Raw genomic sequence first — 19001 nt, 5'->3', positions numbered from 1 at the left:
ACGTTTTATCGCCGTCGAGCGTGCAGCCGCGAGGATACGCGCGCGCGGCCGTCGAGAGGATCGCGCTCTCCATTCACGGTCCACTCACATAATCGGCCGGCGGGCTAATCGCCAGCGAAAGTGTTTCATCTATTGAGTCTTCAATAATGCAACGCGATCGAGCCGTGCGCACCTTTCCTCCAAGAAGAATACAAGCGAGATAATACGCGCTCGGTGTCTCACGTTAATCTTATATATCCGCTCTCGTTTTACTTTCCTGCGAGAAACGTATCGGAGAATAAGCTGAATGCTTAATTAATGGAACAATCGAGGAGGTGCGCGTCTCGCGAGAAGAATAAGTAGCATTGTGCATTCCTTCAGTTCTCGAGCGCGACAGTCCTGGGGCTGATTCAGCGTGTATGTATGAATCCGAGAAACGCTCGCGCGCGCACGCGTGCGCGGATTCTGGTGGAAACTCGGTGGTGCGAGCCGATCGAATAAAAATCGTTCGTCGGTTTCATATTGAACCTGAAGCACACGGACACTTCCACTTGAGACGTTTCTACTCGAGCAATTTCGAGCGGGCAATTCGACCGAGTGCCTCGTGCCGAGCTCTACTTTTCATCGAGGTTGGCGACTCGTGCGTTTCGGCGTTTCGATATCGCGTTTTCACGCGAAACAATCAACGATGCGTGGCACGCACGTGCCACCTGCGTCTAGTCTGCGAGGACGAGCGACATTCGCTCGCGAAACGCGATGCATCAATCGGGGCGAAAGTTTCACCTTTTACCTGTCGCCGAGTGCAGACGGAATAAGATGAATGCGCGATGAGAGAGAGAGAGAGAGAGAGAGAGAGAGAGAGAGAGAGAGAATGTTTGAAAATTGTAATCGCGGATTTCTCCATCCTGAATTACGCGCTCTGGCTGGAAGGGCGATCTCGATTTAACGTAAACGCGTCGCCGTCACCGAGAGACACGCGCGCGCGCGGATAAAAATAGACGACTCGTCTCCCGACGCGGGTATTCCTCGGGAAATATCAAACTGATTGACGGGCATGAATCGCGTAACGTCAATTTGTTCGGGTTACGCTCGCTTGTTCCGTCGAAAGTGAAATCGCAGCATGCAAGAACCTCGTCATAGATCTTCATGTCGATTTGTCGCTGTGTTTCTCGCGTTCTGCGCACACGCAACGCTTTTTCTGAATAATCGCCGGTATCGGCCGGTGGATACCGGCAAACTAGCGTGTTATTTCGAAAGCATCAAACTGATGCAGCTGAGATTGCAATTTGCGGCGGAATCGACGGTTTTAATAAGTTCTCATCTCCGCGCGCATTATTCAGGAATCGAATTTCCTGTTGGGGGCAAAATTGGATCGAAAATAATAATCAGGCGAATAATTTAATTCGATTGTTAAATAATTACCGTTAAATGACGAGTGAATCAAGAGAAAGAGAGAAAGTACAAAAGCGGATAAAGAGAAATTTCGAACAACGTGTCGATTATTTCTCTGAGCTGACTATTTCGCCGAGAATATCGCAGGGATCCTCCTCCTTTCTCTCGCCGTCGGCCTATCACACGCGTCGGAAAATCGCATCATTATTACGGTATAATGCAAACGCAGTGCGTCGATGTCCGCAATTTCAAAACACGCAGCGCGTCGGCGAGATTGAATCTCGCCGTGATGGTCGCGGTTGCAAAAGCGGCCGGCGCGTTGCTTTCCGCTCGGCGTAAGGTTAATCGCGCGAGGGGGAGAGGGGTGGAGGAAGGAGATAAATAAACTTTTCCTTCTCTCGGGATCAACGTATCAGAACGCATTGTTTCTCCGTTAATCGGCAAGTGCGTGCAAGAGCGCGTCGAGCAGAGAGCACGCCTTTTACGACGCGCGTATGGCCGCGCGCTAGTGATGGCTTTGAGGCACGTTGAGTCGCCGCCAGAATGCAGCTGCCCGTGAAACCTCGAGCCCTCTGGAGCACCGTTCGGAAATTCGAGAAAATCTTCAACCTCCTGGACGGAGGTCTGGGAGAACCTCGGTCAGGGTAGATCGGTCGTAATCACGATCTAACACACGTAAAGACCGTATCACACTACGCGATTCGCGGCTGCGATTTCTTGTTTTCCAATCACACTTGCGATCGGCGATCGCGGCGCTGCGGCTAAATACTGTTAACATACTGTCACACGTTCACTCCCAGAGAAAGGGTTTACATTCTACGTGATCTACTGAATAATAGCCTATCTCCTTATTAAATTGTTTGTCGACATTTAAAAAGAAATATGTAACACATAAAACAACACTAGATATAACCTTGTTCCAATGATCACCGACTTCTACATTCTATTAAATAAATGTGATTATGACGAGCGCGTCACGTGATTATACGGAGTCCTGCGTGATTGGTTGCGACTCGAAAAATGGACAGTCGCAAATTGTAGCCGCGAGTCGCTGCTTTCCGATTGGTCGAGGAAGAATCGCAATCGCAATCGCAATCGCAGCCGCAGCCTCTGTCGCGAGTCGCTAGTGTGATACACGCATTACGCGCGTTGCAATCGAGTTGCAATACACTCGCGAATTCTCTTATCGCTCGCGTGGCTTTTTCCGAATTGCCATACAAAGCGGCTTCTGCACGAGCAACGTCTTGCGTCTCGCACTCGCCGAAGACCGAACTTCCGCAGCCGAGATTCAAACGCGCTCATCGCCGCTACTCGCGCGCAGGATGCGCGCCTTGCACGCGCCCACGAGCGCGAGGTGCGCTTTACAATTAGTGCAACCTGCAAAGACGCGGCGTCACGGTTCTGCGTACGGTTCGCCAGCAGGAGGACTTCGTCAAGTACGCAGGCAGGCAGGCAGGCAGGCAGGCAGGCAGGCAGGCGTCGACTCACCGTGAATAATTTCAACAGGGATGTACGAGGGGACAGCGTGACTGACTGACTTGATGCACACCGGAAGCGGAGAGGGACCGAAAATGTCGCCACAGAGGAGGACGTCCACCTTTCCCTCGTCATCGCCGCATTCCTGGCTGATCGCCGCGGTCTCGCTCATCTTTCTCGTCCGAGCGCAGCATGTAACAGGTATGTGCGCGCACACGTGAATTATTCCGCAATCCCGTCGGGGCGAATCGGCCGGATAAGAGCACCTGCCGACCGCAAAGGCTCCGCGATGATCGCGCGAGGATTCACGAATCTTCGTCGATGATCCGTTTTCAAGGAAAGCAGCGAGAGACGCGCTGCGAGAGATTCGCGAGCGAGAAGAATCGGACAAAAGTGTGCTCGAAGATAGTCGGTCGGCGGATAGGAAGGCGAAACTTTACAAACGAGAGTCGGTTTCGTTGAAGCCACGGCCGGGGGCCGTCCTGCAAAATTGCTGGGCTCAAGATCCACCGTTGGTTGAAAGGTTGGCTGAAAGGGGACAAATTTCCGGGTCTCTTCAGACTCGACTTCGCGGCATCGCGGCACCGCCGTTGCTTGATGACAGGGAGGAAGTATAATGGACGACTGCGCGCGGACCTTCGTCTGCCGGCCGGCCGGCCGGCGTTTGCAAGTACGGTTTGCGCGTGGGCGCGGTGCTTAATAATCCGGGCGATGGATCGACGACACGTAACGGTAAACGAGCGCGTCGAATGTCGGCGGGTGCGTGCAAGCGGCTAACGAGATATCGAATTAATTTCTCGGCGGCGGCGGCAGGGCTGCGCGCAAGGATTCATTAGCGGACCGCCCGCAAATTACGGCAAGTGCGATGTAAAGTGCGACCGCGATCTCACGATCTAAAATGGTAACGATGGGAATCAACGCAGTCCATCGCCGCCGGCCGAAGGCACGAGCGGAGAGGCTGACTCTGCTGCTCCGCGCCGCCGGGTTTCCCTCCTTCGTGTGAGTCTGTGTGAGTAAGCACGCGCGCGAGCTGCTGCGGCACGTGCGTGTGCGTGTGTTCGCGCTCGCGCGGCTCCGCGAGCATTGTTCGCCCCGACGACAATGCGGGAGCCGCGCAAGAGTGCACCGGCGCTCGAGCAGGAGGTGCTCTCTGTGTAGCGGCTAATTAGACTTCGCTTCGAATTCTCCTCGGTCATCCCCCGAGCGCCGAATCGCCGTCTAACTAACTGACATAGATCCGCCCAAGAGGAGTATCGACGCTTCTTTCTCGTCCCAGATCATTTCAGGTTACGTGTCGAATGTACGTCTCAGCCTGCGAATCTAATAATCTTCAAGCAACGCTGAACGAACCGGATGAATCGAGCGATATCATAAAGCCTGGTCTAATCTCAATGCGGATCGCGTGAGCTTTTCTCATCGTTTCTCGTAAAGATTACGAGAAAACTGGAAAAAGGAAAGTGTTTCATGGAAATTGCAAAGGCGCACCGGAAGCGTGTTATTAAGCTGCAATCATTACGCTGTACAGCCGCCGCTGTGGAGCCGCCGCGCCGCGCCGAACGAGCGTTCGATTTCGCGGATCGGCCGTTATTATTTGTGGCAAGCGCTTCCTCGCTCCTCACCCGAGGCGTCCTAGAGACGTCCTAGAGACGTCCGCGCGAGGGATGATACAACGTCGTCGCGTAAACCGCTTGGCAGCTCGAAGACGCATATGTCCGTGCGAGCTTCAACATCGTTCGTCCCAAACCCGTATACGTGAAGGAGCTACGGAAGTGCACAAAAAGCCCGCTGACCCTGGCCTACTTTCGTCAAAGCTTCGCAGGCAGCGGGCTTATTCCTGTAAATGCAACGATGAATGCGCGCGCGCGCGCGCACTCTCGCGAGACACGTATACGTGTGCATGCATATTCCGGCGTAAATATGTGTGTGTGCACGCGCGCTTTGTGTGTGTGTGTGTGTGAGTATCATGGCACGTGCACGTGTACAGGCAAGCATACCCATTGTCGCATACGTCGTATAATCCGTGCGTCCGGATGGAGATGTGCCGAGCGCTCGCGATTTTCTTGGCCCGCCCGTCTTTCAAAAGTAATCCTCCTCTCGCATCGACTTGAGCAACAGAGGGGACGAGAGAGAGAGAGAGAGAGAGAGAGAGAGAGAGAAAAAAAGATGAACGGTGGGAAAGAAAGGAGGGAGATTGCACGAGAAAACGCGAAGTGATTCCTTTAAAATGTCCGCAGTCCTCCGTCTGTCTCGTCGTCGAGCCTCGAAGAGGCTCCGCGACGCTCGCCGCAAGCACGCGCTAACTTATGGCTCAATTTATGGGCGAACATTAGCGCGCCGATTACGTAATTAAAAAGGACATTAAGAGCGGAACGGTTGACTCTAACGAGGGCGCGGGGGCGGGGGGAGGTGGAGGATGCTAGACGGGAGTGTTCGGGTAGGAGAGACTTGACTTTCTCAGCGATTACTACGGACTCTCTTCCTGTCTTCTGGCCCATGAGTCGAGCGAAACATTGTAAATCTGCAGAAAAATGAATGCTATACGCGAGTCTCTAAATCCATCGATCGAGAGCTGCAACGGACAAACGGAAATGAACGATCGGACCGAAGCCGGTACTTCACAGACACCTGAGCCTTGACAAAATTGATTTTTCCGCTCATAATTCACGTCGTTAACTCGTTTTGCGCGTAATCTATTAGTTTCCGAGGCGGAAAGTGACGGAGCAGGAGCCGCGACCGATTCGCAGCTCGCAAGAAAACGCGTGGATCAGCCTCGCCTGTGTGTGAGACGGTTAGAAAGTGTAAAGTTATTTTTAACGCGGCGTCTCCATAATAATTGGACTTAAGTCTCGCAATTAGTTCCGCCGCCGGCAGGCGGATTCGTAATTAAGGCATAACCGATCCGCGTCTGCGACGAGACAGCGACTGCGCGATCGTTCGTCGGTTTCTCGAGCATGTCGTCCGCTACGGAGGGGGGGGGGGACTATCGAGACAGCCGCATTAACGCGCGTAATCGGCATTCATCATGCATCATACGCGTAAAACGGCACGAACAGCTTCGTTCTGGCTCACCGAGAGCATTTATGTAAGCTGGTAGCGCGCGTCCGCTCTTACAGCAGATGTATTTGCATCTTGAGATGAGGAAGGCCAATGTCCGTTTCGTCAGTTCTTACCGCTCTACCGGAGGCTTTTGCTTCTTCCTCGAAGAATTAGCAGACGAAGTTAGCCTCGAAGTGGTCGGAAACGTCGACTGCACCGGTTAATCGATTGCAGAATGAGATCGCTCGCAATCCGAGCGCAAAAATCTCCGTTAAGGGTGATTTACACGATGCTGCTTTTACTCGTTCTGAGCAAGCTTCTTGAGTCGCCAGCGAATTCGCTGGTGAAAACTTCTTCTAGACGCTCGATTTTTATTCGCCAGCGTCTAAAATTTGGAAGACGCAGCGTCTATGGCAAAGTTGAACATGTCCAACTTTTACCGCTCGCGTCAAATGACATTAAACTGTCTTTTTTCTGTACAAGCGGATGCACCTTTTTCAAAAATTCCTCAAATTTCTCGCACATTAATCGCAATACTTTACGGTATGCGGTCGGATCCTTCAATGCCGATTCTTTGAAAAGATTATTTGATGCTTCATGAGTTAATCTTCTACCTATCCACTTACATACCCACATTCTTTTCTTTCTTTTCTTTTTTTTTTGTTACTGAGCCACGAATTTCTGCTTGAAAAGTTCGTGCACAAAGCACGACAGCAGCTTGAACTATGTCTAGAGTTTCCAATCCCAGATACAATTTAGGATCCCGGGATTTCGGGAATTTTTGGATTCCATCCCGGGATCCCGGGACTAGTCCCGGGATTATATATATGTAAAGAAAGAAGCAAGGAATATTTACAAATAGTAGAATTATTTTGTTTATAGAACAGACTTTTATGAACATTCACAGACTTTTATGAACATTATGACAAACAAAAAATAAAATTTCAGTAAAAATGAAAGCAACTTACATTAATGATTGTATAAAAACCGTTACAATTAAAAATTGAAGTTTTTATAATAGAAATAAAAATAATTATTTCTTCTTTTTCACATTTGAAAAAGCGACTTTAAAAATAATAAAACACAAATTTTGTTAAAAAATATCTCTGATCGAGGATCCCGGATTCGAGTCTGTGTTGCGCCGCCAGTTTATCCGCGAAATTTAAAATAGAAGACTCCCTTAATACTTAAAACAAATAAAAATAATATAATAATATAATAATATAATAATATAATAAAATAATAAAATAATATAATAAAAATAATAATATAATAAAATGGAATTAAATTTAAAATATAAATACACACTTCTCTAGCAAATGCTCTAAAACATCAGTAATAAGTAATAATTATTAAAGTAAAATTTTTGTAAAACGTATGTATTATATACAGGTTACGTGAAAAGTTCGCGGAGCGGCATCTATAAATAAACGGTAGAATTATAAATTGTAGTCGGTTATATAGAATCACTCTTCACATGAATCTAGGTTATGTTTCATTTCCATCTGTCAATTCTTTCTGTGTTTATAAGCCAATTGAAGTTGACATGTCAGTATATTTGTTTGCAATGGAAAATTTGAAACAGCGTGCACTGATTGAGTTCTTTGTTAAAAAAGGTTTAAAGGCAATGGGGGGAATTCATTCCGAGATGGTAAATGTGTTAGGGGAATCTGCCCCTTAAAAAACAATGGTTTGTAAACGGGCACTTGAGTTTCAACGTGGTTGTACAAGCATTGAAGATAATCCACGCAGTGGACGTCCAAAAAGCGCATCAACACCAAAAATCATTGAGCAAATACATGTTATTGTTTCTGAAGATCCAAGTGTGACTACGCGTAAAATTGCTCATACCATAGGCATTTCAGATGAACGGGTGTACGGCATATTTTGCATAAAGAATTACAAATGAAAAAGGTGTTTGGAAAAGTGGTGCCGCATACGTTAACAATTCAACAAAAACTCGCTCGAAAGTAAATTTCTCAGCGTCATTTGGATCGTTTTAAGAAGAATAAAACCGATTTTGTGCGTCGTTTTATAACTATGGATGAGACTTGGATCTATCACCATGATCCTAAATTGAAACAGGAACGTTTACAGTGGACTGAAGCTGGATGTTCAGCTCCAAAGCAAACAAAGCATAAAAGATCGGCAAAAAAGGTTTGGCATCAGTTTTTTGGGATGCTAAAGGGATTTTGTTAATTGACTATCTGGAAAAAGGTAAAACAATTAACTCTGAACATTATTGTAACCTTTTGGATCAATTGAACGCAAAAATTCGTGAGAAAAGACCTGGTTTGCAGCACAAACAAATCATTTTTCACCAAGATAACGCACCTGCTCACAAAAGTATTTTGTCAATACCTAAATTCAATGAATTGAAGTACAAATTGCTTGATCATCCACCGTATTCGCCAGATTTGGCACCCAGCGACTTCTGTCTGCTCCGAAACCTGAAACAATTCCTCCGTGGAAAACATTTTTTGTCGAATGAAGAAGCTATAGCAGCCATAGAGGCATATTTCGCAGACCTTCCAGAAACACACTTCCGCGATGGAATAAAATTATTGGAGAGCCATTGGGCCAAGTGTATTGAAGTTAATGGAGACTATATTAAAGAATAAAATCATTTTTAGAATTTGATATTCTTTATTTCAGTGTCGCTCCGCGAACTTTTCACGCAACCTGTAGATACTAAGCATTAAATTTTGAAATCCCGAAATCCCGGGGTTTGTGATGTTGAATCCCGAATATTTTCGGGACCAAAAACTTGGCCGGGACCCCGGGATTGGAAACTCTAACTATGTCATTCCTTGACGCCATGATCCTTTTCCGACTGACCGTTTCCGCTGAAAATTCTCCTTAAAACGCTAGCGACTAAACGCTGTTTATCGCAGCATCGTGCAAATGCTCCAACGCTAGCGACTTTGTCAGCCAGAAATTCGCTCCAAGAAAGCGAGAAGCTGGCGACAAAAGAAGCCAGCGTCGAGCGTCAAGCGTCGAAAGTATCATCGTGTAAATCACCCTTTAGATTCCGAGGCGTGCGCGGAACCTCAGGAACAGACATCGGCCTGTTTTCCTCGGAGACACAGCCCGACCGACGTGGCAAACTGTCGAAGTTTGCCGTGAAAAGGCTGCCGCGTAGAGTTCGCACGAGCGCGCCACGTGCCCGATGTAATCGGACATTCGCGTTGGACACTCGCGCGGTGCGATAAGGTGAAAGTCCAACACTTGCGTTGATAAGCAAGAAACGGCCGCCGCGGTGCGGCGGACCGGGGACCTAACTAAAGTCTCACAAAGCGGCGTCGACCAGCAAACCCGGATCGGCACTTGTCGCTTGCTAGCGGGCGAGCTTTGAAGCGCGGGATAACTAATGATGCCGCGCGCCGCGTTAAACCGCCGTGACATAAATAGGGCAGAATAACAATGCATCAAGCCCGAACTTACCTTCGAGTGGATTGAGATTTATGAGATCGGGATGCGATAACGTGTTACGCAAGAAACCTCAACGCGCGCCGGCTTTTTGTCCGGCTCTTGATACAGAGTGTATCAAAAGGTAAGGTCAAGCGGTGAAATGGTCTCTCTCCTCTGTATATATGAGAGAGAAAGAAAAAGAGAGAGAGAGAGAGAGAGAGAGAGAGAGAGAGAGAGAGAGAGAGAGAGAGAGAGAGAATGGGAGGAGCGAAAATATGTAGAACAAATAATGTGTGTAAACTTGTCTTGCCTCGGCTGCGGTTTCGCTTCTTACCTCGGCGTTTCTACATTTTCCGACGGCGACACGGGTAGACAATAATCGTTAGATGCGGCGCGTTTCTTGTTTGCGAAACGGAACAGAACGGCAATCACGTGACCCGCCTCACGGACTTGCTTTATTATATCGGGGAAAATGTTCGAAATCTCTTCCTCTTACTCTTTCTCTCTCTTACGCGAGCGTTCGCCAACGCGGCAACAACGGCACGCAGCGCGCGCGTTCGAACAATCTGTGCTTTCGCGACGGTCTTTGATCGGTCGAGCTCGCGGTACGCCCGCGCCGCGTTTCTCTCGTGCAATCGCAATCGGAGAAAAATTCGATCGCTTTCCTAATCGCGTGACAACTCGAGACTCCACACGCAGGAGAAATGTGTGAACGAACGGAACATTATTTTTCCTCACGCACCCCCTTTCCTTTCCACACAGATACATCTACTATGTGCCAATCGACCTCTCTCTTTGACACAACCTGTAGGGAATTTTGTAACAGCGCACATAGCGCACGTGGGAGTATTTACAACGCGTAATTGTGCTTCGCCCGGAACACTGTCGAAAAAGCTTCGACGGGGATAAAAAGATGATCCGCGGTTAGCGCGCGCGCGCGCGCGCTCGAAACGAGATGAATCCTCGAGCGTGTGACGTTTTTACGACAGTGGGTGTAGGAGGGGGGGGGGGCGGAAGAGATAAAGCCCGGCGCGTTCACGGGGGAGTTGTAAATGTATCTTAACGAGCCACGAGCGCCGCCGGGGCGAGGATTAAACCGGCTTGAAAATCTGCGAACATCGCGCGGAGCCGCGCGATGCGCCGCACGAATCCTTCTTCCACGGTTCCTCGTCTCTGCGATCTGATCGAGCGGACGATCGCGGCATCCAGCCCTGAATAAATTGAGATAAAATCGGCCGAGGATCGTGCGCAGGAGCTTCCTCCGCTGGATAACGACGCAACGCGAGCGCTCGCGCGGACCGCTATCGTCTCTCGAGATCTGTTCCCTTTCGCAGTCGGAAGCGATGTTTCTCACTCTTGCATCCAGATTATGCTGGATAATTAGTCGGCCGCGTTCACCACCTGCACGTGGAGATGCAGCGAGTACGCAACAATTAGTACGTAAAACGCATTACACGATTACGTTTTACGTTTTTATGTTACTCCCGCGCGCGCGCGCGCGCGCGCGCTGCGAATTTCAGGCGGAGCCAGGACGAAGAGCGAGGAGCTTTGAACATCGAATTGCATCTCAGGCGACGATTTGTCGCGTGAAAGTAATTTGGGGCGAAATGACACACCGCACCTCAAGCGAAGCTAATTGTTTGAAACGATGTAACGAGCGCGACTGCGCTTCCGACATTTTTCGGAACATTCTTTTGTCCCGGGAAATGACACTTTTTTTTTATCATGAATGCCCGATGTGAATAAACGAGCGATCTTTTTTCGACGCTGACGTCACTAATGATGTAAAATTGTACGTTTCGTGTACGACAGTGTTGCACTCTCCGAGTCACGTCACGCTGGAGCGAGCGTCCGTGCTTTATTGCATTATATGCAAAGTGGAGCGAGATTAATATGAGAACAAGATTTCATCGCGAATTTGATAGTTTTCACTAAACCGGAGGATCGCGTGACACTCGCGTTACCGATCCTCCTCGCGTCTTACGTGCGCAAAGTGCTTGATCCACATGGTAAACTGTGCAAGCGAGAAGAGCCATTATTTAAGTATTACGGAGAAACTTTCGTCGGATTAACACTAACAGTCCAAGTCTGTATATATGCGCGCGCGCGCGCGTGTGTGTACGTGTGTGTATATTGTACGTACACATACACACGTTACAAAATCGTAATTGCAATATCCACATGGAGGTGGTCGCGGAGGACAAGAGAAGTACCGTCATAGAATCTGTCTGCATTTCCCCGCGGGAGAATCGGAAGTGTTTGGGAGGAAAGTTTCTCTCCATAGCTGCTAGCGAGAGAGATATAACTGCTTAAGAATTCCAAAATATATTTTATCTTGGCCGCATACATCGCGGGAGCTGCTCTTGTCGTAAACTTCGAAAGTAAGTTGAAGGAAAGCGGAGTTGACGGAGTGGCCGGAAATTGACGCGCAACCGGCAGCGATGGCAAACAACGCTGTTTATTTGATATATCGTATTCGACGATGCCTCCTCGCTTATCGTCTCGCTCTTGACGATGAGGGTCTTGACGACGAGGGACGCGGAGCGAGTGGCGATTTATTCAGCTTATAATCTCGCCTCCGTGGATTACTGTATATTACCGGAGAGATTGCCGTGATGATTCGCGCTTCGCGGATGCGAAGGACGAAGTAATCAAAGCCGACGTCGCGTCTCGCGTCTCTCGGCCGAGAATGAAGGATAAAGCGCTTCTTAAGATCCCCTGTGGGAGCTAGCATTGAACTCGCTATTCTAGAATGCCAGACGCGCCATTGATTCGCACCTGCCTCGCGCTCAAATAGAAAAGCGGCGGCCAGAAAAGCGGGCGACGAGCGATTGAAAATCGCTGGCGCCGTTAGATCCCCTCCAGTTCGTGCCCTCCTTTCAGCGATTGCACAAAGCGCGTATTCTTAGAATTAACAGATTCCAGCGCGCTGCTGATTAACGGTTACCCCGCACTGGTATATCAATGATGGTTTGGGATTATCGCTCAAAACGATACACGTGCGGCCTACATTGTAACATCGAGCATCGCGACGGACCCACCACCTTAAACATTTGCATGCGTTGTTTCGACTCACCGAAATACCAGAAATTCAGGATCAGCCACGTTCTGCTGCAGCTCTGAAACGAAAATAGACGAAAAACGTCGTTGATTAGATGCAAAACTTGATAATCTCATGAGAAAAATTAGCATGGGCGCATGAGTACGTTGATCTTGTGACTTGACAATTTTCACTCGGACAACTGTCTCAGTTTTCAAAGGTTTTAATAAATGCTGAGTACACAGAAGTGTGTACTCTTTTATAAACCTACCTTCTCGCCGAGCCGACCTTGCTCGGCCCGAACCGAATCCCTTGATGCAGCATGCACATCGACCGTAACTGCATTTCCCAGGAGCCACATTCATCGTACAGCCACAAACTCCATCAGCTGTGCAACCAAAAAGCAAGTCCTCTCATTAGTTGCATCAATAGACGTCGTTGCATCAAGAATACGCAGGCTCGAGACAGTGCATTTTTAGAGCAATGTAGAAGAAATAAAACATGATTATTCCGAGAACTCGAAGATGCTGTTCAAGATGATATTATCAAGTCAATCATGCGTGCAAAATGATGCAACATGTCTCAATTAACCAATTTCTTTTCGAGTTAAGGGCTGTTGTACGATTGCTCGTAGTGCGACCGCGCACATGTGCATGTTTTCGTTCCCGAGGCCACGTGTACTGTTACGTCTATATTCATTGATTTAATATCTTTTATATTCTGATATTACGCGCACACACACACACACACACACACACACACATATATATATATATATAAATAATATATTATTTTAATTCTTCTATATATTTGGACCGTCATGTGAAATTCCGCCGTCGCGCAAGCGTTTGCGCTTGTCTTGCAATCGACTTAACGTTACAAATTCTCCATTCCGTCAGGATGCCAATTTTATCCGGTCGGCGAGTACCTGAAATTCGTCAGGGTACCGGAGAACCTCGAGACGGGGACCGAAATTCTCTCACTGGAGGCCCATCCGAGAAGCCGACTTGCCATTTTGCCGGTCGACAAGGTACTGCCTTAATTTCCCGCAAATTTCGAGATGACCACGGCCGAGAACCGCAGAAAGCGACCATTCTCCTTCGCGGAGACGTACGGAGGTATAGTCTGTTGAGTAAATTTCATTTTGTAGGAGGAAGACGCTGATTTCTTCGCGTACAAAGAGACGAACAAAACGCACGTTTCCTTGGTCCTCGCACAGTCCTTGGAGGATCTGGTGGATGCGGAAGCCCCGAGGAACCTGTTGAAATTTCGAGTCTCCTGCGAGTCGGGCACCGATGATTCGTTGGTAAACTCCACAATTCCGATCTTTCGCGCGGTTGTTAGTCTGGCATTTCCCCGCACGCGACGGAGCTCAATCGACACCGAAATGCCTGTTCGCTCGAGGGGAAAAATCCGATTTCGGAGCGGCTCGATAATTTATCGGGGTTCCGCTTCGTGACTTCGAATTGCCGGGTGTCACCGGTTGCCCTTTGGACGACGACTGTCGGTTAAACGCGCGGACTTTTTCACGCGGGCATTTGACTTTTGAGTTTGTTACCGCGAGTGCAATCAGAGCGTGCGGCGACCGGTTCGACGCGAAGGGGCGCGAAGGAACGGTGGCTTGGCGATCTTTTTTTTTTTCTTCTCAACCGTTACCTATACATAATACTTAACGTGCATTTATGTAACGATTCGAAGTACGTAGATACGAAGTACGAGAGATACCAGAGCCGCGCAATACACATCGCGCTCGCTCAACACCCGCGCAACGTCGTTGGGATTTCGTTTCCCCTCGGCGTGCTGTCGGCGAACGCGGCGCGTCGAATCGGAGAGGCGGCCTGACGCCTCTTTCTCTCTCTCTCTCTCTCTCTGCGGTCCACTTTCCGCTTTTTCATAATTCAGCGTCCGAGACCGAGAGCGCCGCGCGCGACGTTCTGCAAGATCCCTCGGCCGCATCCCCCAACACGCCCGGCAACCAGCGGGCTCGCGTCGAGCCGAAAGCACTGATCGATGGCGAGCCTCGCGCGAGATCCTCGCCGTCCGCCGCAATATATACTATTTACCCGGCTGAATTACGATGATTACGGCTCTCGCGTGCGAACCTCCGCGGCTACTCTTAACCTGCTATCGATCTCGTCGGCGACGAGCGTGCATACGCTTAAATAAGCGCCGTTCCGCTGGGAAGCCGAGGCGTCGGAGTACACGAAATACCGTTTCCGCGACGGAGAACCGGTTCGGCATTCTTTCGTTCTTTCGTCAATTTTCGTTCCTATATGTTCGCCCGCCCTTTTTTCTTTCGTTTCTCAGACGCGATGGTCGCGGTGTCGCTTCTCCGTTTCGCGAGAGCGACGACGGAATAGCCGAGTATCGTCGTACGATAATTCCGCATTGGTCGGGAACAAGAGAAGCGAGAAGGGCGGCGGCGGCGGCGGCGGCGGCGAGGCGCACAAGTGTGACTTATGTTTTCGTCGTTTATGTCCAGGTATCGTCGCATTTGTCGGTGACGGTCTACGTGGAGGATATAAACGACCACGCGCCGCAATTTGTCGATGCGCCTTATCATGTGACGGTGGACGAGCTCACGCCAGTCGGTGAGATACACAGCGTGCAGCGATACCACATGCCGTCGCGCGGCACACCTGTGAATAATTCGGTTAATTAATACCCCGCTCGCTCGCATACACGTACGCGCACGCGTAATTCGCGCTCGCGGAAATGAAACGCCGGGCCGTTCGCGCACGGTCCGTTGCTCTCGAACACGTTTCAGAGTCTGACGTGCGGCTCGCTCTTTTTCTTTTTTTTTTGTTCTTCTACGTACGACCGATCGGTACGGCTTTTTGCAGTTATTCAACGCTAATCCCTGCCGAACGTGTGTGCAGCAATTCGCCCGGTGGCGAGATTACAGAAGCGACTTCTCGCTTCTGTAATAGGCGAGGCAAATTCGTGTGGCGATGTAAAAAAATCCCGCTTCTTTCGCGAGCGCTGCAACCGCGGCGGAAAGTAACGTTGAGTTCGGGCCTACGTGTGTCAGACAGCGTGAAATCATCGATTATACGAGGCGAGAATTCGCATTCGGCGAGAAATTCGACCGGTTACGCTCGCGCGATTCGCATTTCCCTTTGGTTAAGCGGCGATTTTCAAGTACAATTCCCACACGTGTCGGAATGTGCGGTATGAAGACTTGAGCTTTAATATGGCAGGTGTGACGATATTTCGCGGGATTCACGCTGTGGATGGCGACAAGCCGAACACGCCGAACAGCGACGTCTATTACGCCATTGTGAAGGGGAACGAGCAGGGCAAATTTTCCCTCGAATCTGGCCACAGGACCGCTCTGATACTCCGCAAGCCGGTCGACTACGACAGCGGGGATCGCGAGTTTACTTTGGTCATTACGGCGACTGTGAGTATACGTGCGCGAAGCGAACGAGCTGACGCTGAATACGGTGTGACGCCATAGATGAGCGATGAGACGACGAAACGTGGGCGAATAAGCGGTTTGCTTGCCGCCCGCGAAAGCAAATAAATCCAGAAGGGTGCAATTGCCTCGCTTAGCGACTTTGTCCGATTCGAATTTCGTGTTTTGCAGCGTGCGTTCTAAAATTGACAGTTGTAATCTCATCTCTCTTCGTTACACTACTGCTCGTCGATAGTTACGACAAAGACGTTTGCAAGCGAATACCCCTGACGTTGCTTTCTAACAAAAGTGCAGGTTTATTCAGGCGGAACCGGCAATACGGTTTTGTTTCGCGCTCTTATTTCAAAATAAACGCTTTCGCTTTTGTTCGGCGCGCGTACTTCGCGGCACTTGTGGTTATCGATGACCGAGCCGATCCGTGGGAAATGCTGTGCGAAACTAGAGAATTTCCCGCGCGATAAACACGTGTTACGATTTAATGATAGGAATACGGATAAGATTTATGTACGCGCGATTTATGTACTACACGACACGATGACGCGGGACATATGCTAACGTAATGCTTTAAGGACCGAGGCGTTCCCGCCAGAAGTACGAACAGCACCGTCAAGATAACCGTGGTGGATAACGATGATCTTGACCCGAAGTTTACGCGGGACATCTACAAGGCGAAAATCTACGAGTTTTACCCTATGCCGGTATATATACAACGATGACAATTCCTTCTTAACATACAAACGAACAAATATCCCTTGAAAATCGACACTTTCAGTAATCCAATTCTCTGAAAGATATATATATATATATATATAATTACACAAACAATCCTATTTCTAATTGTCAATTAAAAATATGACTCGTTGGAAGAACATATTTGACCTCAAAGCTCAAGATTCGAAAGTTTAGATTAATATAAGCCGAAGGCCCTTCAGCTCTTCAGCGTCTCAACTTTTTGCTTTCACATATCAAGAAGACCAAGAAGAAGAATGAGAGAAACGAAGTGTATTTAACAATCGAACAACTTCTCTACGCGGTATATGATTCAATTCCACAACGCGGCATGATTTTCCGCTTCACAGCATTATCCAATCTTCACGGAGATCAATTTCACCAGCCCGATCCACGCGGCCGATCGCGACCGGGACATAAACGTGCCGGTGCGATACGACATCATATCCGGCAACGAACGCGGCTTCTTCCACCTCGACCCGAAGAACGGCTCGCTGTTCCTGAAGCGGGCGATCGATCTCGATGCCGAGCGCAGTTTGCCGGCCAACACGTTCAATTTGCAGATCCACGCTTCGCAGGTGGACAATCCGCTGAAGATGACGGTCGCGCGAGTCGAGGTGGAAGTGCTCGACCTGAACGACAATCTACCGCAGTTCGAGGTCGACCTGTACAACATCAGCATCGTGGAGAACCTGCCGAACGGCTTCAGCGTGCTGCAGGTGATCGCGCGCGACAAGGATCAAGGTGAAAACGGCGAGTTTGATTACAAGCTGCAGGATCCCTCGGGTGCGTTCTCCGTGGACGCAGATTCCGGCTGGCTCACTGTCAAGGATCAGGCGGTCCTGGACCGGGAGAAGCGCGACCACCTGAAGATGAGGGTTTACGCCGTGGAGCACAGACCGAGCGTCGTCGCGACTGAGGGTGATCCAAAGACTGCCTCGTCCGTGGACGTCGAGGTGACCCTGCTCGACGCCAACGATAACAACCCGATCTTCGTGCCGGGCAATCTCTACGAATTGGTGGCGAGGAGCGACGCGAGAGTCGGCACTGTGCTCGGCCAGGTGCACGCGATGGACGATGACCTCGGGCCGAACGGACTGGTCCGCTACCGGTTGCAGAAACCCGGCAACTCCACGCTGCGGAAGCCACCGTTCGCGGTGAACGAGCAGACGGGAGTGATCACGGTGTCGGAGAGTCCGATACTCGAAGGTAGACACGCGATCTTCGTGGAGGCGGCCGATCAGCCGGCGAACCCCAGCGAGAGGCGATTCTCCTTGGCGGTCGTCACGGTGGACGTTTTCCGTGCGGACGGTGAGTGTAAGAATTGACCGAGAAGGCGATGACCGCGACGAACTTAGAAAGCGAACTTTTCGACCGGCGAATCGAGCGAATCGAGCAATTTGAATTTCGCCTGCGCGAATGAGATCGCGTCTGCGAGACGTTCCTCGGATCTCTCGTCGGGTCAGCGTGCTTAGATCCGCGCCGAGCCCCGCTCCTGCTGAGTCGTTCGCGTTCTTCCAGGCCCGGATTCGTGGGAACCAGATTTCGTCGGCGCGCCCTACGAGTTCTGGGTCGGCGCGAACGTGCCCGTAGGTACGAGCGTCGGGCAGATTCGCCTAAACGACGCCGTGAAAACCAACGACCTCATCTACGACTTGCTGCACGGTTACGAAGAGGGTGGTACGTATGTAGATGTAGATACAGATACGTACAGAGTGTCTGGCGATGACACGTAAGCCTCTCGTGTACGTGTAGATTAGGTCAAACTGAATAAAAGATTACTCCATCATTTTGCGAACAACCGCACGAGACGTTGAGTTATTAATGGAAGAAGATTGCCGAACGACCACGCGCGCGATACGACAGACGAGCCGCGACTGCGATTCCTGCCGCGCTTCCAGATTGGGTCAAACTGAATGCGAGAAAGACCATTTCGCCCCGCGCAATCTTCTTTAACCCATTATATCCTCAATTAATTTATCGAAGATCTTCTTATTGGATTTTTGGATCATTCAGTAGCTTTCAGCGTGTTATAAACATAAGGAACAGGTAAATAAATTTTATAACGATTTCATAATTTTGAGGTGGCACTCGAGTACCGCGTCAGGATATAAAGATCAAGTTAATTAATTAACTCAAAATCTGATGATTCCGATCGTTCGTCGTAAAATGGCGGAGGAACGCCATTTCGTTCACTTCGGCCTTTGGATCTGCAAGCGATCGATCTGCGAGAGATCGATACGTCAGCCCGTGTGTGTGTGTGTGTGTGTGTGTACTCGTATATTTACACTCGCACGCACCGCGTTAATTAATCCGTGCGCGCACTGGCCGCGCGGTCGAAATGAGAGGCCGCGACGCGTGTTTTGCGACTTCTTAACGACCTAATAAAACGGCGTGTGGTGATATCCCCCGAGCGTGGCCTAATTCCGATACGCCGTTGCGGCCGGAAACGACGGCGCGCAAAAATTGCTCGTATTACTCATGCAAATACACGGCACATGCTGCATACATGCATACATG

General features: G+C 49.7%; 1 protein-coding gene across 8 annotated transcripts in view; it reads left to right on the top strand.

Moving 5' to 3' along the window:
* Window positions 1-19001, top strand: part of Cad89D (cadherin 89D) — a 31396-nt gene that overhangs the window by 2445 nt on the left and 9950 nt on the right. For all 8 annotated transcript variants that reach the window (XM_025299533.1, XM_025299535.1, XM_025299534.1 and 5 more), the window contains exons 2-9: window positions 2878-3048; window positions 13234-13364; window positions 13485-13640; window positions 14817-14925; window positions 15535-15737; window positions 16322-16450; window positions 16832-17792; window positions 18003-18161. In XM_025299533.1, the coding sequence (XP_025155318.1) occupies window positions 2913-3048; window positions 13234-13364; window positions 13485-13640; window positions 14817-14925; window positions 15535-15737; window positions 16322-16450; window positions 16832-17792; window positions 18003-18161 (1984 nt within the window). In that variant the 5' untranslated portion in view covers window positions 2878-2912. The remainder of the gene's footprint in view (window positions 1-2877; window positions 3049-13233; window positions 13365-13484; window positions 13641-14816; window positions 14926-15534; window positions 15738-16321; window positions 16451-16831; window positions 17793-18002; window positions 18162-19001) is intronic.

Source organism: Harpegnathos saltator, unplaced genomic scaffold (genome assembly GCF_003227715.2).
Source record: "Harpegnathos saltator strain DR-91 unplaced genomic scaffold, Hsal_v8.6 scaffold283, whole genome shotgun sequence".
Taxonomy (NCBI): domain Eukaryota; kingdom Metazoa; phylum Arthropoda; class Insecta; order Hymenoptera; family Formicidae; genus Harpegnathos; species Harpegnathos saltator.
The sequence above is the reverse complement of the archived record's forward strand: the minus strand, read 5'-3'. Positions and strand labels throughout refer to the sequence as shown.